At 45.9% G+C, this 23,793-nt stretch overlaps 2 protein-coding genes and 1 long non-coding RNA gene across 3 annotated transcripts; 2 read left to right on the top strand and 1 right to left on the bottom strand.

Moving 5' to 3' along the window:
• Window positions 1-3: 3 nt before the first annotated feature.
• On the top strand, window positions 4-3,424 carry LOC148384267 (uncharacterized). Its single transcript, XM_088358704.1, has 10 exons — window positions 4-124; window positions 408-519; window positions 1,179-1,280; window positions 1,599-1,700; window positions 1,774-1,905; window positions 1,983-2,120; window positions 2,186-2,234; window positions 2,330-2,356; window positions 2,445-2,471; window positions 2,563-3,424. The coding sequence occupies exons 2-10, from the start codon at window positions 460-462 to the stop codon at window positions 3,120-3,122; spliced, it is 1,197 nt and encodes a 398-aa protein (XP_088214830.1). The 5' UTR covers window positions 4-124; window positions 408-459; the 3' UTR covers window positions 3,123-3,424.
• A 294-nt stretch (window positions 3,425-3,718) lies between these two features.
• recql5 (RecQ helicase-like 5) lies at window positions 3,719-10,976 on the top strand. The gene is made up of 18 exons (XM_088358332.1): window positions 3,719-3,876; window positions 4,037-4,158; window positions 4,237-4,752; window positions 4,893-4,989; window positions 5,064-5,175; window positions 5,257-5,419; window positions 5,521-5,603; window positions 7,639-7,851; window positions 7,911-8,004; window positions 8,339-8,375; window positions 8,453-8,511; window positions 8,752-8,822; window positions 8,941-9,028; window positions 9,110-9,262; window positions 9,324-9,893; window positions 9,956-10,141; window positions 10,227-10,299; window positions 10,433-10,976. The coding sequence occupies exons 1-18, from the start codon at window positions 3,765-3,767 to the stop codon at window positions 10,561-10,563; spliced, it is 2,880 nt and encodes a 959-aa protein (XP_088214458.1). The 5' UTR covers window positions 3,719-3,764; the 3' UTR covers window positions 10,564-10,976.
• On the bottom strand, window positions 5,615-8,034 carry LOC148384266 (uncharacterized). Its single transcript, XR_015853452.1, has 4 exons — window positions 6,989-8,034; window positions 6,815-6,922; window positions 6,498-6,616; window positions 5,615-6,423 (listed from the first exon to the last, which is right to left on the bottom strand). It is a non-coding gene; the product is annotated as an uncharacterized LOC148384266 (long non-coding RNA).
• Window positions 10,977-23,793: the final 12,817 nt, after the last annotated feature.

The following is a 23,793-nucleotide window of genomic DNA, read 5'->3' as shown; positions in this document are numbered from 1 at the left end:
ACCTGTGTCAGTAGGTGTAAACAAGGACACCCGCTGCAGCGCAGTCGACGGACTTCAAATCGTGCAACTCCTCATCTTTCGGGCGAGGTTAGGAAGCTGCTTCACTTGCTGTGCGACAAGACAGGTAGGTTATTTGTGTTTTGGTACCTAATTTGCATCGTAAATGTCATTTGTGCAAGTCTTATGTTGCATTGTGTGGAGGAATTGCATTTTTTTTAAACTGCGCATTTGGTGCAGTGAACTAGTGAGGTGCGTTGACGTTGCAATCATCGCTCGGGCACGGAAAACAAAGCTGCACCGTAATTCCTACCACATTAATAAGAATTATGTGTTTTTAATCCGAGCATTCCCGAATTTGATTTCTCAAAAAAAGTATATGCAAATATATTTTTTGTATTTTCTTTCAGCATCGTCACATTACGAATCTTACGTGTGCGTCTCCCATCACTGAGAACCAAGATGTTGCAATGTTTTCACTTCATGGTGGAACCTATCAAAAACATCGCCTTTCAAATAAAGGTAACTCAAGTTCACAAGGTGCACCAGTGTTTAATATGTAAACTGGATTTGTTTTGGGCTCATGGGTCACCTTGATGCATTTAACCCTGTTCGGTAACTTATAATTGGATTTCATAAACTAAAACCCACACTCCGATTAAACCATGACAACACAATGGCATACTACTAAAATATTTTTATGACAATTATTGTGACAATTCAAAACTAAACAAGCAAGTGTCAGTTTTGGATTTCCATTTAAAACTGCGAAATGGTGCTTTCACTGCAGTTTAAGTTCAATGCATTGCATGCCAGTTGACTCTTAAAATAACAAACAAAAAAATAGAAGGCGTTTTTGCATCTCAAGTGACGAGGTAGTGAAATGAAGTGACAAGGTGTAACATGGCACAAATCCTAGAGGGGATGGGTTTTGTTCTCTGCTGACAAGTAATCATTACAATCAGAATCCTTAATGCATCCTATCCAGTTTGACTTGAATGTAAGGCAGCAATTACAACACAGTCAACCAAAATACTTCTTATTGACACGATAAGGCGGCTTAACTTGATTTTCCCCCACTAACTTCCACCTTGATAAAACACAAACACTCGTAACTGTAAAAACATACTGGTGTTTGTGTGTGTTAGATAAATCTCAATTAAATCTAAGCTTTTTCTTAGGGATCAAATGTGAAATCTAAGAAAAAGAAGACGACGGACAACTTGGATGAAGACCAGCTATTGATTATTCAACTGGCGAGAGATCTTGGTCGAGTATGCCAGGTGCAATTAAACGTACTGTATATGTAGTAATAGTAATTACAAGCAATGTGTGACAACATATTTCAAAGGTGCAAAAACAATAAATCATCATGTAGTTTTGTCGCTTCGTCTATATCAATCATTCACAGCTATATTTTTTTTTGTTATATTTTCTATGATTACTATGATAACTATTATTAATGACCACTCATTAATTCATAAAATCACATATTAAATCAAAGTATAGAAAACACTATTTTGGGCAAATAGATCTTTTCAGATTGTTTTTGTCTTCACCAAAGCCACCACTGACTTGTTTCTCTGTTGTGCTCAATGAAGGATTCATCAGTCCTGGAGCTCATCTGGAACCAGCATGAGATCTGGCCAACTCCTCTCTGCTGGTTCTTTATTCTTGAGTGGGCTTCTATGTTTGAAAAAAAGGTACTTGTCTGGGTAAAACGTACATTGCAATATGGGCTACTCACAATACCATGACTTTTTTTATCCACCGAAGAGGGCCTTGCAGACCGATGGCTGGCCAGAAACTGATTGTGACAAAAAGTGTGATCTCTCTGAGCAGCAGGACATGCAGAAGGCCAAGTTAGGCCTCCTTGAATGGATGAAAGAACTGAGAGCTCAGCCTGAGGCAAGCAGCGTGATCCTCCCATAGTTAGATAACCCCCCCCTCACAGAAATTAACCATTATTATTGATTGTTATGTAGCAAAGCATTGAGCCTGGAGAAACAGTGGCAAACATTCTAGAGGACTTAAGGTCAGCCTGGCGTTGGGGCCGTGTGCCAAACCTTCTGAGTGCCATGGAGCTACTCATGTGGACTGTGATGCTGCAGGATTCAGAAAAGGTCTGTATATCTTTAAATGGATAAGCATCTCCAGCAAGGACTGAGCTTTTATTTTGTAACTGCAGGATATCATACCACAGAAGTGGTTGATCTGGAAGCAGAAAACAGAAATTGGTAAAACCAAAATATTATGTTTAATATTTGAGTAAAAATATATATTTCATGATTATTTTCCCAGCTTTTAATTTGTTGCATTTATTTTGTTTCAGGTGCTCTGTCTTATGTTCCTCAGCCAGGTCAGTGGCCTTTTGTTATTATAACACCACCTCAAATGTTCAACCTGCATCAATTCACATACATAAAATTCTCTTTTTTTTTTGGCAGTGTGGGATTGGATCACAAACGCTGCAGGTAGAGTGTTAATTCTATCAGTGTTTATATCACTGTAAACCTTACCCAGCCTATCTTGCTGTTAATATAAGAATTGTATGTCTTGTGTCAGTCGAAGTGACTCTGAACCAAGATACAGCCAATCCTGATCTTCTCATCTCTGGTGATGATAAGAGGATGCGTTGTGGATTTGAGAGGAAAGATATTCCCAACTACCACCAGCGCTTTGATGGCTGGTGGTGCGCTGTTGGAATGGTAGGCTATGAATCGGGCCGCCATTACTGGGAGGCGGAGGTGGGTGAGCGAGACTGGCGCCTGGGCGTGGCCAAGGAGTCCGCTCTTAGGAAAGGCTTCAAGTCCCTCAACACCGACACGGGTTATCTGACCCTGCGTTTGGAGAGAGGCACTGAGCTTAAGGCACTCACCGTGCCCTTCACTGCACTGCCGGCGGGCCTCATCCCTCGAAAAGTGGGTATCTACCTTGACTACGAAGGTGGCCAGCTGTCCTTCTATGACGTGGACCGGCGTGCCCACATCTATACTTATAATGAGCGCTTCAATGAGAAGCTCTTCCCACTGTTTGGCACAGTGGAGATCATTAATGATCTGGTGATAAGGACCCTCGACGCCAATCCCCAATGTCTTTGCGCCACATCCTGCCTGTGGGGTTGATTTCGTACCTGGACAACTTTTCCTTCAACATCTCCAGTAGATATCATATTAAGGAATAAAAAGGTGACAAGGTTATACAAATCACTGGGAGGGATCAGCGATCCTGACATTCTTGTGCTTTCAAATAGTTTCAAGGCGTGACCACTCTCTGTGCTGCTGCTGCTGCTGCTACTCTCCTTCCTCCAAATTAAAAGGTGTGCTCACATACTTGGTGTTTGGAAGAAAAACTGTACTATCTACATTGTCATGTACTGTAATTATCATCATACACTGAATAAATAAAAAAGAGTTAATGATGATGATACCGTCTCTTGTTTATGTAAACAGATTGCAGGTGTTTCACCATGCTGTCAAAAAGCATATCTAAAAGTCATAGGGGGATAAGTAAAGACATATATAAATCAGTGTCTCTGATTAAAATTAGCTGTTGACCAGTGTAATCAAAACGTCTTTTAGATTGATTATTTTTTGTTGCCATATTTTTTTTATTCATTATTAAGTCCTGTGATTATTTTTTAATTACTAGAATGATTTAATTTAAATCCTTCACCGATTCGAAAAAAAAACTTAAAAAAAATAATAGGTTATATATAGGTCAACTATGATGTCATCAATGTGCGACGCTGCCACCGTGTTGTGCTAATGGAGGCGCGAGCCACGACAACAACATTAAAACAAGCTTTAAATACCCATTTTGGGTTTGACGGCTTCAGGTCTAAAGTGCAAGAAAATGTTATCAATGCAGTTATTCGAGGTAAGTTAAAACTCAAGCGCAAGTTGTGAAGTAATCTCTGCTCGATATTAGCCCTTGCAATACAAAGGAGGAATTGCATAGTTTCTTAAAGTATAAAGATGGTTATGAAATATTTATGTCAAGATGTTCTTAGAATGATTAAAGGTGTGTTTTCTTGTAGGCGACAGGGATGTGTTTGTGTGCATGCCGACTGGCGCAGGAAAGTCCCTGTGTTTCCAGTTACCTGCTGTATTGGCTGCAGGCATCACTCTGGTTATCTCACCATTAATTGCTCTTATTCAGGTCAGTTTGGTTTCATCATCCACATAAATCTGGTAGAATTATTTCCCACTCACCACTGTTTTTATATTTCCTTTCCAGGACCAAGTGGATCACTTGAGAGCTCTAAACATCCCCGCTTGCTCCATCAACTCTAAGCTCGCAGTCGGTGAGCGCCGGCTGATTCTTACGGATTTGCAGAGTGCAAACCCAAAGCTCAAGCTACTCTACATTACACCAGAGATGGTAGCTTCTCCATCATTCCAGCCTTACCTGACTGACTTGTGCTCCCGGGGCTTGCTGTCCTACCTGGCAGTGGATGAGGCTCACTGCGTCTCCCAATGGGGTCATGATTTCAGACCAGACTATCTGAAACTGGGCGAACTGCGTGCTAGCTTGCCAGGCATTCCCTGCATAGCTCTCACAGCAACAGCTCCTAAAAAGGTCCAAGAGGACATTGCTCAGTCCCTGAAGCTGCATCAGCCGCTGTCTTTTACTACGCCAGTTTTTCGCAATAATTTGCACTATGATGTCATCTTCAGTGAGCTTCTTCCAAAACCCTATGATCATCTCCATGCTTTCATTAAAAAAGCACTTGGTGGTGTCTCAAAAGCACAGGTTGGTAGTTAATTCATGAATACACACAGACATTTCCAAGAGCTGTACTCTTCATCACCCATAATAATGGTCCAAATTTGCATGATTTGGGAAATTAATGCGTTTGATCCTGCAGAAACTTGACTTATGTTTTTGGACAGGGTTGTGGTATTGTCTACTGTCGGACAAGGGAAGGTTGTGAAACTGTAGCCTACCAGCTTACCAAGCTCGGTGTCCTGGCAAAGCCTTATCATGCTGGTAAGTCTTCCACTATTGGCGGCATGCAGAGACTTAAGTTGTGAGTTATTATTATTATTTTTTTTTATGTTCAGGTCTGAAGCCAGGAGATCGTACAGAGGCCCAGGCTGAATGGATGGCGGGAAAAGTGGTTGTTATTGTAGCCACTATTAGTTTTGGTATGGGTGTCGACAAGGCCAATGTAAGGTAAAGCAGTAAATCTTTAGGTTGAGTATTTTTTTTGGTTTGTTAGCTGTAGCTTAATTTCCCTGTCCATCATTACCACAGGTTTGTCGCCCATTGGAACCTGGCAAAATCCATGGCCAGCTACTATCAAGAATCTGGACGAGCAGGCAGAGATGGACTGCCGTCCCTTTGTCGCATTTACTACTCCCGGAAAGATAAGGATCAAATTCTGTTCCTCATCAATCAGGAGGTGGCACGGAAAAGGGTCAGTATAGCAGCGATTAATATTGCAGTTAAAAAAAAAAAAAAAAGAAGCTGAACTTTTATTGATGTCACCATATTTTCACCATCATTTAAAACCTGCAGGACAAACGAGGTTATGCAAAGGAATCGGACAACACGGCCATAACAGACTTTGACGCCATGGTTCGTTTTTGTGAGCAGGAAAGGTAAGTGATGATGTCTACTGGCTCATAGCGTTTTATTCCAGTAAATGTCCACTTTGCTTTATACATTGTCGTGTCAACCCCCAAATTTTCTTTCGGCTAATATGCTGTATGCCAATTACGGCTCAGGACAGTCACCAGCAATCTTTACAAAGAACATCTTGGGTTAACTTCCCCATTAATGCTGCATAAGGTTTAGTCAGAAATTGGTTTCATTTCCTTTTATGTACAGCAGAGAGCAGACTTGACCACTCAATGAGCAAAAATTGTAGTTTGAGGTTGTCCTCTAACAGTAGCTCAGTACAATAAACATTATTTACAAATGAGGTTAAAGCAGACAGTAAAATATAAATTGTGTTTTGAAATATAAAAAAGGCATGTTCATTTCAATCGCCATGTCCCATCAAACAGAATAAACATATGTTAAATTATGGTTTGGATGTGTCCTGTCCTCCAACCAAATGTTGGAGACATTTGATTCAAGGAATGTCGATTGTCCTGACAGTCAGCTCCATCAAGTGGCTTGGCACTAAGTTAGGACTTCGCTGTCAGTTGAGTTGTTAAAACGGGCTGGGCTTCTTCTCGCTCCTCGGACACACCCAGCCTGGCCACATTTGCAAACAGGTCATCTTGCTGAGGCGTGAGAGTCAACCAGTTTTTAAGTTTTACAAGCGACTGAAAGTAACTTAATGAGGATAAGTAGTGCACATAATAGCTGGGTGTAGTTTAGATATTCAAAGGTTAGTCCTCTCCTTTTTAGCCTTGCGACAACAGCAACAACAATACGTCGTGCAGATCAGGACGGCCATGGCAACAACCACCACTGCAGGAGAGCAAATAAACAATCAGCTTGACTACAATCCAGATTCTTATTCACACCTGAGAGCGGAGACTCACAGATGAATGTTAAGAGGATGAAGAAAGCTCCCAGATCGACGGGGTCGGCATTGGGCAAATTCTGCAGCTTGGCCCAAATCTTGCTTAGAAGACTCACTGCTTGCTCTTTGGGGTCCATCCTTATGAGATAAACAAAGCCGGCATTGTAGGAATGCTTACAAATAGTTTATTTTCCTTCTCTGTCATCATTTATATATATAAAAAAAAAAAGGGAAAATCAGATGCTCGTTGTGAGAGAGCAAAACAGGAAAGAGACGTTCTTCAAAAGCCACAAATCAGTCGTGAGCAGACATGACATTTCTCCCAGACATTCTTACCTGAGTGTTATTTTTTTTCTTGCCGGCACAAGAACCTCATCATCCAAAATTCCTCAGGTGCTGCATAAAATTAGCCCTCATACTGATCTCAGGAGAAATCAATTATATCTGCAAGGAGAAATTCACAAAAGCTTCACCTACTTTAGTTTGAATTGTGAGTATAATACGACTTACTGTAGTTTGTTTTCTTCCGAAGCTGTTTTTCAGTCCAAGCAGGGAGAAGCAAAGAGTCTTTTTGTGTGCGTCTCTCTTTCCCCACCTCCTTCGTGGGAGCGTTTTCTCGTTTTTTTTCATGGCTTTGTTAACAGCGTCCCGCTTTCTCGCAAGGTAGTCTGCATGTTGTTAAAAGTGGCTCCCAGCACCGCCTTTGTTTATGTGTACGTGTGCGCTGTGTGAAGAGCGCTTGTTACATAACACGTGCTGCCTGTTTTTCCTTAATTCAAAGTTTAGGGAATTTTGGGAAAATTTTTAGTAAAGCAGGAAGCACTTTTTACTAATAAGTATTAGTTATTGGTCCAAGAAAAAGTACTTGAGCTGTCTTTCAATTTTGATTGAAGGTTTTTTTAAATAAACATTTCCCCACTTGGTAGCGCAACTTCACTCCAAAGCAGAATGGAGGCGGAGCTTAACTGCCTGTTGTCAATTGTCCCAAAGTCAGTCCCACGTTACAATGGAATGTTGAGTGGAATGGGAAGGAAACAAAGACGGCATTTAAAAAAAAAAAAGAGAGTATTATATACGCTCTGTGTTTCTGATTTACCAATATCAACAAAACAGGTCAGAATTATATTAACTCTTCAATATGTTTCCTGTCTTCTCATTAGTTGCCGCCATGCTACCATTTCCAAGTTTTTCGGGGACCAGCCGCCGGACTGCGCGGGTGCTTGCGACTATTGCTCCAACCCGAAAGGTGTGCGAGCTCAGCTGGAAGCGGCTTACAGCACCAGCTTCGCTGCTCCAAGCAAAGAACCAAAGAAACCGTTCGGGTTCGATCAAGAGCTTTACGGAGGAGGAAGGAAGGGATATGGCTTTGAGAGGTAGCTTGACTTTTGTGATACTGATTTTTGCATTTGATGACATTGTGTGCACCTCTTAGGTATGACGAAATCACAGAAAGTGTTATTGACGACGACGCCAAGAGGAAAAAGGAATTCTCTGACCTCTTCAGGAAGCAGATGAGCATGAGGAAGGTAATTGAGAAGCAACTACATACTTTGCAACTACATGTTTGCAGGATCCCATCCTGGAATTGTCTGTGTGTGGAGTGGATGTGTTTTGCTTCTCAACACATTTTCAGCGGCTGTTGGCATTTTAGGGCCCCTTAAGTGAAGCCAGCTGTGGTAAACGGAGAAAAAAAAATATTAACAACTGAAGCTGGGTCGGACAGTTTGCAACTTGTGGGCAGCTTCACTTGATTCATGATTCAAAGTGCAAATATTACACAATAGTTGACAGTGGATATGTGAGTCGGCCATTTTCGCATTTAATTATCTGCAGTCATCTCATAGTTTGTTTTATTTTTAGGGACATGACTATGGGAACGATGACTTTATTCCTCCAGGTAAATTATTATTATTATTATTATTATTATGAGGACCCCTCAGGCTCATTTTTTGCGTTATGCTAATTCTGCTGTAGATGCTGACTGCCCACTGAAAGAGGCAAACAGTCAGCGGATCCCCAAGCTTCCAGTAAAGGTACACCACAAACCCATTCCGCACAGCTATGGCATTAATTAGCATCGTTGCTGGAATTCAGTGACTCATGTGTCGGAAGTTGAGAGATAGAGATTGCAAACAAATGTAGCCAAATAGAAATACAACTGTCTTTTAGTCGTCCACTGCTTTTTGGGGCATGTAACTATTATGTGTATTTTTTTTTTTAATGTTCAGCCTTCTGTTCAAGGACAATATTCAGTCATGTAAATTGCATTTCAGGCTAGAGAGCACTGCCTGACACTCTTGCAAGAGGCACTGTATGGCCACCAGGGGGCAGACGACTCTTTTGGGTAAATATGTTTTGTGTTGTTGCCCTATTTTTATGGTTTGTTTGAAGTTCAGTTAAAAAAAAAAAAGCAATATTATAAATTTATTAATGATATTGAATTATTCCTCTTTTCACTGCAGTGGTCTGTCTTTAGCTGTGGATATAGAACATGAGGTGTTCAAGAGAAGCAAGTCGTCTAACTTGTACAAAGCGGCAATACTGAAGAAGGTTTTATGCACACCTACATTCTTATGTTGCTTTATAAAACAAGGTTTGGACGAGACTGACAAACATCACTTTGCAATCAAGGTGTCTGAGTTGAAGAAAGCACCAGCCGGAGGAGACGAGGAGAAGAGCATCGGTGGTTGTGAGACCACGGTAACACAGGAAGACAAAGCCTCCCCTTCTACTTCCTTTTCCGAAGACCTGCATGGGTTCAAATCTGCATCGGAAGTCTACTCAGTGAGTTGGAGCATCTCACACACTGAATTCACATATAATCATTTTCTTGCCATTCTTCCAGATGAAACGAAAGAGAATTGGAGCAGGTTATTGTGGCTCGTCCAACCCACTAGCTGAAAAACAACAGCCGAGAGGCTCGGCGGTGGACAACGCGTCTGTCCAGGAAACATCAAACGGTGGCTCAGTTGGCGGGATTCAACAGAGTCTGCTCAGCAAATATGACAAACCATTGCCTGTGACGTCATCCATCCGAGCGAGAACAAACTCCGCCGACTCTGCCTCCTTGAGCAGCCCCACAAAGAGAACCTGGAGCAAGAAGCAGCAGAAGCTGGAGGAAGCTGCAAAACATTCTCACAGCATTTCTCACTATTTTGCCAAGTCTCAAACAATTAAGGAAAGCCAAGAGACCAGCATCGTGATTTCAGATGAAGACCTTGACCCACAGCAGATCTCTCCTGAAGGTGGTGCTATTGAGCCAGTTATTGGGGATGTGATGCCAGCACAGACCAGACTTGGAGTCATAGTCATAGATGAATTCAGTGATGAAGGAGGGACGCCTGCACAAACGTCACAACTGAATCCACTCGGACATAACACAACAGAAGAGCACAATGCAGCCGCGACACAAGAGGTACGTCTCCGTCAGGTTTTAAAATGCTCGTCCCACTCTGATTATCTCACTTTACCAAACAGGCCCACGCTGAAGAAGCAATACCAGAGGAGCCTCCTCCGGCAAAACGAAGCCGTCTGGTGGACAAGAGCAACGTGCGGAAGAGAACCGTAAAGGAGCCAACGGAGACTGTGACGTTGAAAGAGGCGGCTGATGTGGTGGTCCGCTACTTGGACCCTTTTTACACTCGGGGGAAGTTTGCCAGCAAGGTGTGCCAGATGAGCAAGTTCTTCAGCAAGTCTACGATTCCTTAAAAGGAACTTTGTGCTAACTCCTCCTTTTTTTTGTCGGTAGGACCTCTTCAAGTCCTTCGCTCGCTATTTGTCCCACCTTCTTGCAGAGGGGGGGACTCTTAAAAAGGGACAAGGTAAAACGATTATTAATGATTACTGTACTGTTTTTTTGTCATAAACAAAGGAGCCCCTGTGCCTTTTTGCAACTTTATGAATATCCCACTTATGGACATTTGCTTCCTCTCATCTGTCTCTGTTGGCCCACAGTGAAAACAGAGGCGAAGTCTCTCATCAAGCACTTCTTCTGCAAGGTCAAACGCTGCGAGAGTGAAGCGGACTGGAAACATCTTAAAAGACCGGACTACTGTAAAAACTCAGCTAATCAGCAACGACTATGAAGAAAAGAATGATTTATGGAATTTCTCTCTATTAGTGCCTTGTTTTGTTTTTTTTTCACTTAACCTCATGCTTCAACGCACTTTCTGACGAGGTTCAGCTTCAAATGTTCGAGCCATAATGTTCTGCTCTTAAATCTCCAATGGAGAAATGGATATGAATTATACACAATGCTATTGTTTTGGCTCAAAAGTGTCAGAAATGCATTCAATTGTTGAAGACCATTCAAAGTATTTTCTATTGAAGAAATGTTCTGTTGATTACTGATTCATTCTTGGACCTTTTTTTATTTGTAAATATTTTGTATATTTTGTACATGGAGATAAGCCAAAGAGCATTGCCACCCCTCAGTGCTTACTTGTTCATGTTAATGTCCAGATTGACAATTCGGGTATAAAAGTGGTTGTTATATGAACAGTGGAGACCTCTGTGTTTTTTGTATTTTGCTATCCACATGGATGCTAAAATAATGTTAGGTTCACCATGCACTAACCACTAACTAGCGATGTACTAACCCGGATGTCCCCAACTACTGGGCCGCGGACTGGTACCGGTCCCTGGGTCACTTGGTCCCGGGCCACCAAGCCGCACAGTAGTGGTTAGTGCTCTGGACATTAGCCCCAGTGACCCTCGTTCAAATCTCAGCATGACCCATAATATTTTATCATGGAAAGATTTGCAACACAGTTGTGCTACTCCATAAAACCACAAATGTTCCATGCAATAGGATATGGTTAGGGTTAGGGTTCCATAGTGTAGTGGTTAGTGCTCTGGACTTTTACCCCAGCGACCCCGGTTCAAATCCCAGATAACCCATAATATTTTATCATGGAAAAATTTGCAACACAGCTAGGGTTAGGGTCAGGGTTAGAGCTAGTGTTAGCTAGTGCTAGGGTTAGAGCTAGGGTTAGGGTTCCATAGTGTAGTGGTTAGTGCTCTGGACATTAGCCCCAGCGACCTCGGTTCAAATCCCAGCAGAACCTAAAGTCTTTTATCATGGAAAGAGTTTTAACACAGTTGCTAGTGTGCTACTCCATAAAACCACATATGTTCCATGGAGTAAGAGCGAGGGTTCCGTAGTGTAGTGGTTAGTGCTCTGGACTTTAACCCCAGCGACCCCGGTTCAAATCCCAGATAACCCATAATATTTTATCAGGGAAAAATTTGCAACACAGCTATGGTTAGGGTCAGGGTTAGAGACAGAGTTAGAGCTAGTGCTAGGGTTAGGTTTAGTGTTAGAGTTAGGGTTAGGGTTTGTGTTAGGCTTAGGCTTGCTTTTGCTGTGCTGAGGCTTAGGGTTAGGCTTGCTCTTGCTGTGGTTAGGGTTAGGGTTTGTGTTAGGCTTAGGCTTGCTTTTGCTGTGCTGAGGCTGAGGTTTAGGGTTAGGCTTGCTCTTGCTGTGGTTAGGGTTAGGGTTAGGGTTTGTGTTAGGCTTAGGCTTGCTTTTGCTGTGCTGAGGCTGAGGCTTAGGGTTAGGCTTTCTCTTGCTGTGGTTAGGGTTAGGGTTAGGGTTTGTGTTAGGCTTAGGCTTGCTTTTGCTGTGCTGAGGCTTAGGGTTAGGCTTGCTCTTGCTGTGGTTAGGGTTAGGGTTAGGGTTTGTGTTAGGCTTAGGCTTGCTTTTGCTGTGCTGAGGCTGAGGCTTAGGGTTAGGCTTGCTCTTGCTGTGGTTAGGGTTAGGGTTAGGGTTTGTGTTAGGCTTAGGCTTGCTTTTGCTGTGCTGAGGCTGAGGCTTAGGGTTAGGCTTGCTCTTGCTGTGGTTAGGGTTAGGGTTAGGGTTTGTGTTGGGCTTAGGCTTGCTTTTGCTGTGCTGAGGCTTAGGGTTAGGCTTGCTCTTGCTGTGGTTAGGGTTAGGGTTAGGGTTTGTGTTGGGCTTAGGCTTGCTTTTGCTGTGCTGAGGCTTAGGGTTAGGCTTGCTCTTGCTGTGGTTAGGGTTAGGGTTAGGGTTTGTGTTAGGCTTAGGCTTGCTTTTGCTGTGCTGAGGCTTAGGGTTAGGCTTGCTCTTGCTGTGGTTAGGGTTAGGGTTAGGGTTTGTGTTAGGCTTAGGCTTGCTTTTGCTGTGCTGAGGCTGAGGCTTAGGGTTAGGCTTGCTCTTGCTGTGGTTAGGGTTAGGGTTAGGGTTTGTGTTAGGCTTAGGCTTGCTTTTGCTGTGCTGAGGCTGAGGCTTAGGGTTAGGCTTGCTCTTGCTGTGGTTAGGGTTAGGGTTAGGGTTTGTGTTAGGCTTAGGCTTGCTTTTGCTGTGCTGAGGCTGAGGCTTAGGGTTAGGCTTGCTCTTGCTGTGGTTAGGGTTAGGGTTAGGGTTTGTGTTAGGCTTAGGCTTGCTTTTGCTGTGCTGAGGCTTAGGGTTAGGCTTGCTCTTGCTGTGGTTAGGGTTAGGGTTAGGGTTTGTGTTGGGCTTAGGCTTGCTTTTGCTGTGCTGAGGCTGAGGCTTAGGGTTAGGCTTGCTCTTGCTGTGGTTAGGGTTAGGGTTAGGGTTTGTGTTAGGCTTAGGCTTGCTTTTGCTGTGCTGAGGCTGAGGGTTAGGCTTGCTCTTGCTGTGGTTAGGGTTAGGGTTAGGGTTAGGGTTTGTGTTAGGCTTAGGCTTGCTTTTGCTGTGCTGAGGCTGAGGCTTAGGGTTAGGCTTGCTCTTGCTGTGGTTAGGGTTAGGGTTAGGGTTTGTGTTAGGCTTAGGCTTGCTTTTGCTGTGGTGAGGCTGAGGCTTAGGGTTAGGCTTGCTCTTGCTGTGGTTAGGGTTAGGGTTAGGGTTTGTGTGAGGCTTAGGCTTGCTTTTGCTGTGCTGAGGCTTAGGGTTAGGCTTGCTCTTGCTGTGGTTAGGGTTAGGGTTAGGGTTTGTGTTAGGCTTAGGCTTGCTTTTGCTGTGCTGAGGCTTAGGGTTAGGCTTGCTCTTGCTGTGGTTAGGGTTAGGGTTAGGGTTAGGGTTTGTGTTAGGCTTAGGCTTGCTTTTGCTGTGCTGAGGCTTAGGGTTAGGCTTGCTGTGGTTAGGGTTAGGGTTTGTGTTAGGCTTAGGCTTGCTTTTGCTGTGCTGAGGCTTAGGGTTAGGCTTGCTCTTGCTGTGGTTAGGGTTAGGGTTAGGGTTTGTGTTAGGCTTAGGCTTGCTTTTGCTGTGCTGAGGCTGAGGCTTAGGGTTAGGCTTGCTCTTGCTGTGGTTAGGGTTAGGGTTAGGGTTTGTGTTGGGCTTAGGCTTGCTTTTGCTGTGCTGAGGCTGAGGCTTAGGGTTAGGCTTGCTCTTGCTGTGGTTAGGGTTAGGGTTAGTGTTTGTGTTAGGCTTAGGCTTGCTTTTGCTGTGCTGAGGCTTAGGGTTAGGCTTGCTCTTGCTGTGGTTAGGGTTAGGGTTTGTGTTAGGCTTAGGCTTGCTTTTGCTGTGCTGAGGCTGAGGCTTAGGGTTAGGCTTGCTGTGGTTAGGGTTAGGGTTAGGGTTTGTGTTAGGTTTAGGCTTGCTTTTGCTGTGCTGAGGCTTAGGGTTAGGCTTGCTATTGCTGTGGTTAGGGTTAGGGTTAGGGTTTGTGTTAGGCTTAGGCTTGCTTTTGCTGTGCTGAGGCTGAGGCTTAGGGTTAGGCTTGCTCTTGCTGTGGTTAGGGTTAGGGTTAGGGTTTGTGTTAGGCTTAGGCTTGCTTTTGCTGTGCTGAGGCTTAGGGTTAGGCTTGCTCTTGCTGTGGTTAGGGTTAGGGTTTGTGTTAGGCTTAGGCTTGCTTTTGCTGTGCTGAGGCTGAGGCTTAGGGTTAGGCTTGCTGTGGTTAGGGTTAGGGTTAGGGTTTGTGTTAGGTTTAGGCTTGCTTTTGCTGTGCTGAGGCTTAGGGTTAGGCTTGCTATTGCTGTGGTTAGGGTTAGGGTTAGGGTTTGTGTTAGGCTTAGGCTTGCTTTTGCTGTGCTGAGGCTGAGGCTTAGGGTTAGGCTTGCTCTTGCTGTGGTTAGGGTTAGGGTTAGGGTTTGTGTTAGGCTTAGGCTTGCTTTTGCTGTGCTGAGGCTGAGGCTTAGGGTTAGGCTTGCTCTTGCTGTGGTTAGGGTTAGGGTTAGGGTTTGTGTTAGGCTTAGGCTTGCTTTTGCTGTGCTGAGGCTGAGGCTTAGGGTTAGGCTTGCTCTTGCTGTGGTTAGGGTTAGGGTTAGGGTTTGTGTTGGGCTTAGGCTTGCTTTTGCTGTGCTGAGGCTGAGGCTTAGGGTTAGGCTTGCTCTTGCTGTGGTTAGGGTTAGGGTTAGGGTTTGTGTTAGGCTTAGGCTTGCTTTTGCTGTGCTGAGGCTTAGGGTTAGGCTTGCTCTTGCTGTGGTTAGGGTTAGGGTTAGGGTTTGTGTTAGGCTTAGGCTTGCTTTTGCTGTGCTGAGGCTGAGGCTTAGGGTTAGGCTTGCTCTTGCTGTGGTTAGGGTTAGGGTTAGGGTTTGTGTTAGGCTTAGGCTTGCTTTTGCTGTGCTGAGGCTGAGGCTTAGGGTTAGGCTTGCTCTTGCTGTGGTTAGGGTTAGGGTTAGGGTTTGTGTTAGGCTTAGGCTTGCTTTTGCTGTGCTGAGGCTTAGGGTTAGGCTTGCTCTTGCTGTGGTTAGGGTTAGGGTTAGGGTTTGTGTTAAGCTTAGGCTTGCTTTTGCTGTGCTGAGGCTTAGGGTTAGGCTTGCTCTTGCTGTGGTTAGGGTTAGGGTTAGGTTTTGTGTTAGGCTTAGGCTTGCTTTTGCTGTGCTGAGGCTTAGGGTTAGGCTTGCTCTTGCTGTGGTTAGGGTTAGGGTTAGGGTTTGTGTTAGGCTTAGGCTTGCTTTTGCCCTGCTGAGGCTTAGGGTTAGGCTTGCTCTTGCTGTGGTTAGGGTTAGGGTTAGGGTTTGTGTTAGGCTTAGGCTTGCTTTTGCTGTGCTGAGGCTGAGGCTTAGGGTTAGGCTTGCTCTTGCTGTGGTTAGGGTTAGGGTTTGTGTTAGGCTTAGGCTTGCTTTTGCTGTGCTGAGGCTGAGGCTTAGGGTTAGGCTTGCTCTTGCTGTGGTTAGGGTTAGGGTTAGGGTTTGTGTTAGGCTTAGGCTTGCTTTTGCTGTGCTGAGGCTGAGGCTTAGGGTTAGGCTTGCTCTTGCTGTGGTTAGGGTTAGGGTTAGGGTTTGTGTTAGGCTTAGGCTTGCTTTTGCTGTGCTGAGGCTTAGGGTTAGGCTTGCTCTTGCTGTGGTTAGGGTTAGGGTTAGGGTTTGTGTTGGGCTTAGGCTTGCTTTTGCTGTGCTGAGGCTGAGGCTTAGGGTTAGGCTTGCTCTTGCTGTGGTTAGGGTTAGGGTTAGGGTTTGTGTTAGGCTTAGGCTTGCTTTTGCTGTGCTGAGGCTGAGGGTTAGGCTTGCTCTTGCTGTGGTTAGGGTTAGGGTTAGGGTTAGGGTTTGTGTTAGGCTTAGGCTTGCTTTTGCTGTGCTGAGGCTGAGGCTTAGGGTTAGGCTTGCTCTTGCTGTGGTTAGGGTTAGGGTTAGGGTTTGTGTTAGGCTTAGGCTTGCTTTTGCTGTGGTGAGGCTGAGGCTTAGGGTTAGGCTTGCTCTTGCTGTGGTTAGGGTTAGGGTTAGGGTTTGTGTGAGGCTTAGGCTTGCTTTTGCTGTGCTGAGGCTTAGGGTTAGGCTTGCTCTTGCTGTGGTTAGGGTTAGGGTTAGGGTTTGTGTTAGGCTTAGGCTTGCTTTTGCTGTGCTGAGGCTTAGGGTTAGGCTTGCTCTTGCTGTGGTTAGGGTTAGGGTTAGGGTTAGGGTTTGTGTTAGGCTTAGGCTTGCTTTTGCTGTGCTGAGGCTTAGGGTTAGGCTTGCTGTGGTTAGGGTTAGGGTTTGTGTTAGGCTTAGGCTTGCTTTTGCTGTGCTGAGGCTTAGGGTTAGGCTTGCTCTTGCTGTGGTTAGGGTTAGGGTTAGGGTTTGTGTTAGGCTTAGGCTTGCTTTTGCTGTGCTGAGGCTGAGGCTTAGGGTTAGGCTTGCTCTTGCTGTGGTTAGGGTTAGGGTTAGGGTTTGTGTTGGGCTTAGGCTTGCTTTTGCTGTGCTGAGGCTGAGGCTTAGGGTTAGGCTTGCTCTTGCTGTGGTTAGGGTTAGGGTTAGTGTTTGTGTTAGGCTTAGGCTTGCTTTTGCTGTGCTGAGGCTTAGGGTTAGGCTTGCTCTTGCTGTGGTTAGGGTTAGGGTTTGTGTTAGGCTTAGGCTTGCTTTTGCTGTGCTGAGGCTGAGGCTTAGGGTTAGGCTTGCTGTGGTTAGGGTTAGGGTTAGGGTTTGTGTTAGGTTTAGGCTTGCTTTTGCTGTGCTGAGGCTTAGGGTTAGGCTTGCTATTGCTGTGGTTAGGGTTAGGGTTAGGGTTTGTGTTAGGCTTAGGCTTGCTTTTGCTGTGCTGAGGCTGAGGCTTAGGGTTAGGCTTGCTCTTGCTGTGGTTAGGGTTAGGGTTAGGGTTTGTGTTAGGCTTAGGCTTGCTTTTGCTGTGCTGAGGCTTAGGGTTAGGCTTGCTCTTGCTGTGGTTAGGGTTAGGGTTTGTGTTAGGCTTAGGCTTGCTTTTGCTGTGCTGAGGCTGAGGCTTAGGGTTAGGCTTGCTGTGGTTAGGGTTAGGGTTAGGGTTTGTGTTAGGTTTAGGCTTGCTTTTGCTGTGCTGAGGCTTAGGGTTAGGCTTGCTATTGCTGTGGTTAGGGTTAGGGTTAGGGTTTGTGTTAGGCTTAGGCTTGCTTTTGCTGTGCTGAGGCTGAGGCTTAGGGTTAGGCTTGCTCTTGCTGTGGTTAGGGTTAGGGTTAGGGTTTGTGTTAGGCTTAGGCTTGCTTTTGCTGTGCTGAGGCTGAGGCTTAGGGTTAGGCTTGCTCTTGCTGTGGTTAGGGTTAGGGTTAGGGTTTGTGTTAGGCTTAGGCTTGCTTTTGCTGTGCTGAGGCTGAGGCTTAGGGTTAGGCTTGCTCTTGCTGTGGTTAGGGTTAGGGTTAGGGTTTGTGTTGGGCTTAGGCTTGCTTTTGCTGTGCTGAGGCTGAGGCTTAGGGTTAGGCTTGCTCTTGCTGTGGTTAGGGTTAGGGTTAGGGTTTGTGTTAGGCTTAGGCTTGCTTTTGCTGTGCTGAGGCTTAGGGTTAGGCTTGCTCTTGCTGTGGTTAGGGTTAGGGTTAGGGTTTGTGTTAGGCTTAGGCTTGCTTTTGCTGTGCTGAGGCTGAGGCTTAGGGTTAGGCTTGCTCTTGCTGTGGTTAGGGTTAGGGTTAGGGTTTGTGTTAGGCTTAGGCTTGCTTTTGCTGTGCTGAGGCTGAGGCTTAGGGTTAGGCTTGCTCTTGCTGTGGTTAGGGTTAGGGTTAGGGTTTGTGTTAGGCTTAGGCTTGCTTTTGCTGTGCTGAGGCTTAGGGTTAGGCTTGCTCTTGCTGTGGTTAGGGTTAGGGTTAGGGTTTGTGTTAAGCTTAGGCTTGCTTTTGCTGTGCTGAGGCTTAGGGTTAGGCTTGCTCTTGCTGTGGTTAGGGTTAGGGTTAGGTTTTGTGTTAGGCTTAGACTTGCTTTTGCTGTGCTGAGGCTTAGGGTTAGGCTTGCTCTTGCTGTGGTTAGGGTTAGGGTTAGGGTTTGTGTTAGGCTTAGGCTTGCTTTTGCCCTGCTGAGGCTTAGGGTTAGGCTTGCTCTTGCTGTGGTTAGGGTTAGGGTTAGGGTTTGTGTTAGGCTTAGGCTTGCTTTTGCTGTGCTGAGGCTGAGGCTTAGGGTTAGGCTTGCTCTTGCTGTGGTTAGGGTTAGGGTTAGGGTTTGTGTTAGGCTTAGGCTTGCTTTTGCTGTGCTGAGGCTGAGGCTTAGGGTTAGGCTTGCTCTTGCTGTGGTTAGGGTTAGGGTTAGGGTTTGTGTTAGGCTTAGGCTTGCTTTTGCTGTGCTGAGGCTGAGGCTTAGGGTTAGGCTTGCTCTTGCTGTGGTTAGGGTTAGGGTTAGGGTTTGTGTTAGGCTTAGGCTTGCTTTTGCTGTGCTGAGGCTTAGGGTTAGGCTTGCTCTTGCTGTGGTTAGGGTTAGGGTTAGGGTTTGTGTTAGGCTTAGGCTTGCTTTTGCTGTGCTGAGGCTTAGGGTTAGGCTTGCTGTGGTTAGGGTTAGGGTTACTGTTAGGGTTTGTGTTAGGCTTAGGCTTGCTTTTGCTGTGCTGAGGCTTAGGGTTAGGCTTGCTCTTGCTGTGGTTAGGGTTAGGGTTAGGGTTTGTGTGAGGCTTAGGCTTGCTTTTGCTGTGCTGAGGCTGAGGCTTAGGGTTAGGCTTGCTCTTGCTGTGCTTAGGGTTAGGGTTAGGGTTTGTGTGAGGCTTAGGCTTGCTTTTGCTGTGCTGAGGCTGAGGCTTAGGGTTAGGCTTGCTCTTGCTGTGGTTAGGGTTAGGGTTAGGGTTTGTGTTAGGCTTAGGCTTGCTTTTGCTGTGCTGAGGCTTAGGGTTAGGCTTGCTCTTGCTGTGGTTAGGGTTAGGGTTAGGGTTTGTGTTAAGCTTAGGCTTGCTTTTGCTGTGCTGAGGCTTAGGGTTAGGCTTGCTCTTGCTGTGGTTAGGGTTAGGGTTAGGGTTTGTGTTGGGCTTAGGCTTGCTTTTGCTGTGCTGAGGCTGAGGCTTAGGGTTAGGCTTGCTCTTGCTGTGGTTAGGGTTAGGGTTAGGGTTTGTGTTAGGCTTAGGCTTGCTTTTGCTGTGCTGAGGCTTAGGGTTAGGCTTGCTCTTGCTGTGGTTAGGGTTAGGGTTTGTGTTAGTTGCAAATTTTAACATGATAAAATATTATGGGTTATCTGGGATTTGAACCGGGGTGGCTGGGGTTAATGGCCAGAGCACTAACCACTACACTATGGAACCCTCGCTGCTATTGCATGGAACATATGTGGTTTTATGGACCTAACCCTAAGCCTCAGCACAGCAAAAGCAAGCCTAAGCCTAACACAAACCCTAACCCTAACCCTAACCACAGCCAGAGCAAGCCTAACCCTAAGCCTCAGCCTCAGCACAGCAAAAGCAAGCCTAAGCCTAACACAAACCCTAACCCTAACCCTAACCACAGCAAGAGCAAGCCTAACCCTAAGCCTCAGCACAGCAAAAGCAAGCCTAAGCCTAACACAAACCCTAACCCTAACCCTAACCACAGCAAGAGCAAGCCTAACCCTAAGCCTCAGCACAGCAAAAGCAAGCCTAAGCTTAACACAAACCCTAACCCTAACCCTAACCACAGCAAGAGCAAGCCTAACCCTAAGCCTCAGCACAGCAAAAGCAAGCCTAAGCCTAACACAAACCCTAACCCTAACCCTAACCACAGCAAGAGCAAGCCTAACCCTAAGCCTCAGCCTCAGCACAGCAAAAGCAAGCCTAAGCCTCACACAAACCCTAACCCTAACCCTAACCACAGCAAGAGCAAGCCTAACCCTAAGCCTCAGCCTCAGCACAGCAAAAGCAAGCCTAAGCCTCACACAAACCCTAACCCTAACCCTAACCACAGCAAGAGCAAGCCTAACCCTAAGCCTCAGCACAGCAAAAGCAAGCCTAAGCCTAACACAAACCCTAACCCTAACCCTAACCACAGCAAGAGCAAGCCTAACCCTAAGCCTCAGCACAGCAAAAGCAAGCCTAAGCCTAACACAAACCCTAACCCTAACCCTAACCACAGCAAGAGCAAGCCTAACCCTAAGCCTCAGCACAGCAAAAGCAAGCCTAAGCCTAACACAAACCCTAACCCTAACCCTAACCACAGCAAGAGCAAGCCTAACCCTAAGCCTCAGCCTCAGCACAGCAAAAGCAAGCCTAAGCCTAACACAAACCCTAACCCTAACCCTAACCACAGCAAGAGCAAGCCTAACCCTAAGCCTCAGCCTCAGCACAGCAAAAGCAAGCCTAAGCCTAACACAAACCCTAACCCTAACCCTAACCACAGCAAGAGCAAGCCTAACCCTAAGCCTCAGCCTCAGCACAGCAAAAGCAAGCCTAAGCCTAACACAAACCCTAACCCTAACCCTAACCACAGCAAGAGCAAGCCTAACCCTAAGCCTCAGCAGGGCAAAAGCAAGCCTAAGCCTAACACAAACCCTAACCCTAACCCTAACCACAGCAAGAGCAAGCCTAACCCTAAGCCTCAGCACAGCAAAAGCAAGCCTAAGCCTAACACAAAACCTAACCCTAACCCTAACCACAGCAAGAGCAAGCCTAACCCTAAGCCTCAGCACAGCAAAAGCAAGCCTAAGCTTAACACAAACCCTAACCCTAACCCTAACCACAGCAAGAGCAAGCCTAACCCTAAGCCTCAGCACAGCAAAAGCAAGCCTAAGCCTAACACAAACCCTAACCCTAACCACAGCAAGAGCAAGCCTAACCCTAAGCCTCAGCCTCAGCACAGCAAAAGCAAGCCTAAGCCTAACACAAACCCTAACCCTAACCCTAACCACAGCAAGAGCAAGCCTAACCCTAAGCCTCAGCCTCAGCACAGCAAAAGCAAGCCTAAGCCTAACACAAACCCTAACCCTAACCCTAACCACAGCAAGAGCAAGCCTAACCCTAAGCCTCAGCACAGCAAAAGCAAGCCTAAGCCTAACACAAACCCTAACCCTAACCCTAACCACAGCAAGAGCAAGCCTAACCCTAAGCCTCAGCACAGCAAAAGCAAGCCTAAGCCTAACACAAACCCTAACCCTAACCCTAACCACAGCAAGAGCAAGCCTAACCCTAAGCCTCAGCCTCAGCACAGCAAAAGCAAGCCTAAGCCTAACACAAACCCTAACCCTAACCCTAACCACAGCAAGAGCAAGCCTAACCCTAAGCCTCAGCCTCAGCACAGCAAAAGCAAGCCTAAGCCTAACACAAACCCTAACCCTAACCCTAACCACAGCAAGAGCAAGCTAACCCTAAGCCTCAGCACAGCAAAAGCAAGCCTAAGCCTAACACAAACCCTAACCCTAACCCTAACCACAGCAAGAGCAAGCCTAACCCTAAGCCTCAGCCTCAGCACAGCAAAAGCAAGCCTAAGCCTAACACAAACCCTAACCCTAACCCTAACCACAGCAAGAGCAAGCCTAACCCTAAGCCTCAGCACAGCAAAAGCAAGCCTAAGCCTAACACAAACCCTAACCCTAACCCTAACCACAGCAAGAGCAAGCCTAACCCTAAGCCTCAGCCTCAGCACAGCAAAAGCAAGCCTAAGCCTAACACAAACCCTAACCCTAACCCTAACCACAGCAAGAGCAAGCTAACCCTAAGCCTCAGCACAGCAAAAGCAAGCCTAAGCCTAACACAAACCCTAACCCTAACCCTAACCACAGCAAGAGCAAGCCTAACCCTAAGCCTCAGCCTCAGCACAGCAAAAGCAAGCCTAAGCCTAACACAAACCCTAACCCTAACCCTAACCACAGCAAGAGCAAGCCTAACCCTAAGCCTCAGCACAGCAAAAGCAAGCCTAAGCCTAACACAAACCCTAACCCTAACCCTAACCACAGCAAGAGAAAGCCTAACCCTAAGCCTCAGCCTCAGCACAGCAAAAGCAAGCCTAAGCCTAACACAAACCCTAACCCTAACCCTAACCACAGCAAGAGCAAGCCTAACCCTAAGCCTCAGCACAGCAAAAGCAAGCCTAAGCCTAACACAAACCCTAACCCTAACCCTAACCACAGCAAGAGCAAGCCTAACCCTAAGCCTCAGCACAGCAAAAGCAAGCCTAAGCCTAACACAAACCCTAACCCTAACCCTAACCACAGCAAGAGAAAGCCTAACCCTAAGCCTCAGCCTCAGCACAGCAAAAGCAAGCCTAAGCCTAACACAAACCCTAACCCTAACCCTAACCACAGCAAGAGCAAGCCTAACCCTAAGCCTCAGCCTCAGCACAGCAAAAGCAAGCCTAAGCCTAACACAAACCCTAACCCTAACCCTAACCACAGCAAGAGCAAGCCTAACCCTAAGCCTCAGCACAGCAAAAGCAAGCCTAAGCCTAACACAAACCCTAACCCTAACCCTAACCACAGCAAGAGAAAGCCTAACCCTAAGCCTCAGCCTCAGCACAGCAAAAGCAAGCCTAAGCCTAACACAAACCCTAACCCTAACCCTAACCACAGCAAGAGCAAGCCTAACCCTAAGCCTCAGCCTCAGCACAGCAAAAGCAAGCCTAAGCCTAACACAAACCCTAACCCTAACCCTAACCACAGCAAGAGCAAGCCTAACCCTAAGCCTCAGCACAGCAAAAGCAAGCCTAAGCCTAACACAAACCCTAACCCTAACCCTAACCACAGCAAGAGAAAGCCTAACCCTAAGCCTCAGCCTCAGCACAGCAAAAGCAAGCCTAAGCCTAACACAAACCCTAACCCTAACCCTAACCACAGCAAGAGCAAGCCTAACCCTAAGCCTCAGCACAGCAAAAGCAAGCCTAAGCCTAACACAAACCCTAACCCTAACCCTAACCACAGCAAGAGCAAGCCTAACCCTAAGCCTCAGCACAGCAAAAGCAAGCCTAAGCCTAACACAAACCCTAACACTAAACCTAACCCTAGCACTAGCTCTAACTCTGGCTCTAACCCTGACCCTAACCATAGCTGTGTTGCATATTTTTCCCTGATAAAATATTATGGGTTATCTGGGATTTGAACCGGGGTCGCTGGGGTTAAAGTCCAGAGCACTAACAACTACACTATGGAAGCCTCGCTCCTATTGCATGGAACATATGTGGGTTTATGGAGTAGCACACAAGCAACTGTGTTGCAAATTTTTATATGATAAAATATTTTAGGTCCTACTGGGATGTGAACCCGAGTCGCTGGGGGTAAAGTCCAGAGGATTAACCACTACACTATGGAACCCTCTCTCCTATTAGATGGAACATTAATGGTTTTATGGGGCAGCGCACGAGCAACTGTGTTGCAAATCTTTCTATGATAAAATATTATGGGTCATGCTGGGATTTGAACCAGAGTCGCTGGTGTTAATGTCCATAGCACTAACCACTACACTATGGAACCCTCGCCACTATTACATGGAACATTTGTGGTTTTATGGAGTAGCACACATGCAACTGTGTTAAAACTCTTTACATGATAAAAGATTCTAGATCCTACTGGGATTCGAACCTGAGTCACTGGTGGTTAAGGTCAGCGCATTAACCACTACACTATGGAACCCTTCCTCCAATTGCATGGAACATACATGGTTTTATGGGGCAACGCACAAGCAATTGTGTTGCAAATTTTTCCATGATAAAAGATTTTAAGGTTCTGCTGAGATTTGAACCCGAGTCGCAGGGGTTAAAGTCCAGAGTACTAACCACTATACTATGGAACCTTCGCTGGTATTGAAATGAACATATATGGTTTTATCGAGCAGCTCACAAGTGAATAGCTCGGTGGTCCCCAACCTTTTTTTGCAT

The sequence above is a fragment of the Syngnathus floridae genome, chromosome 17 (assembly GCF_059516105.1).
Source record: "Syngnathus floridae isolate MCC-2025c chromosome 17, RoL_Sflo_1.0, whole genome shotgun sequence".
NCBI lineage: Eukaryota > Metazoa > Chordata > Actinopteri > Syngnathiformes > Syngnathidae > Syngnathus > Syngnathus floridae.
This window is presented reverse-complemented; position numbering and strand designations above follow the sequence as displayed.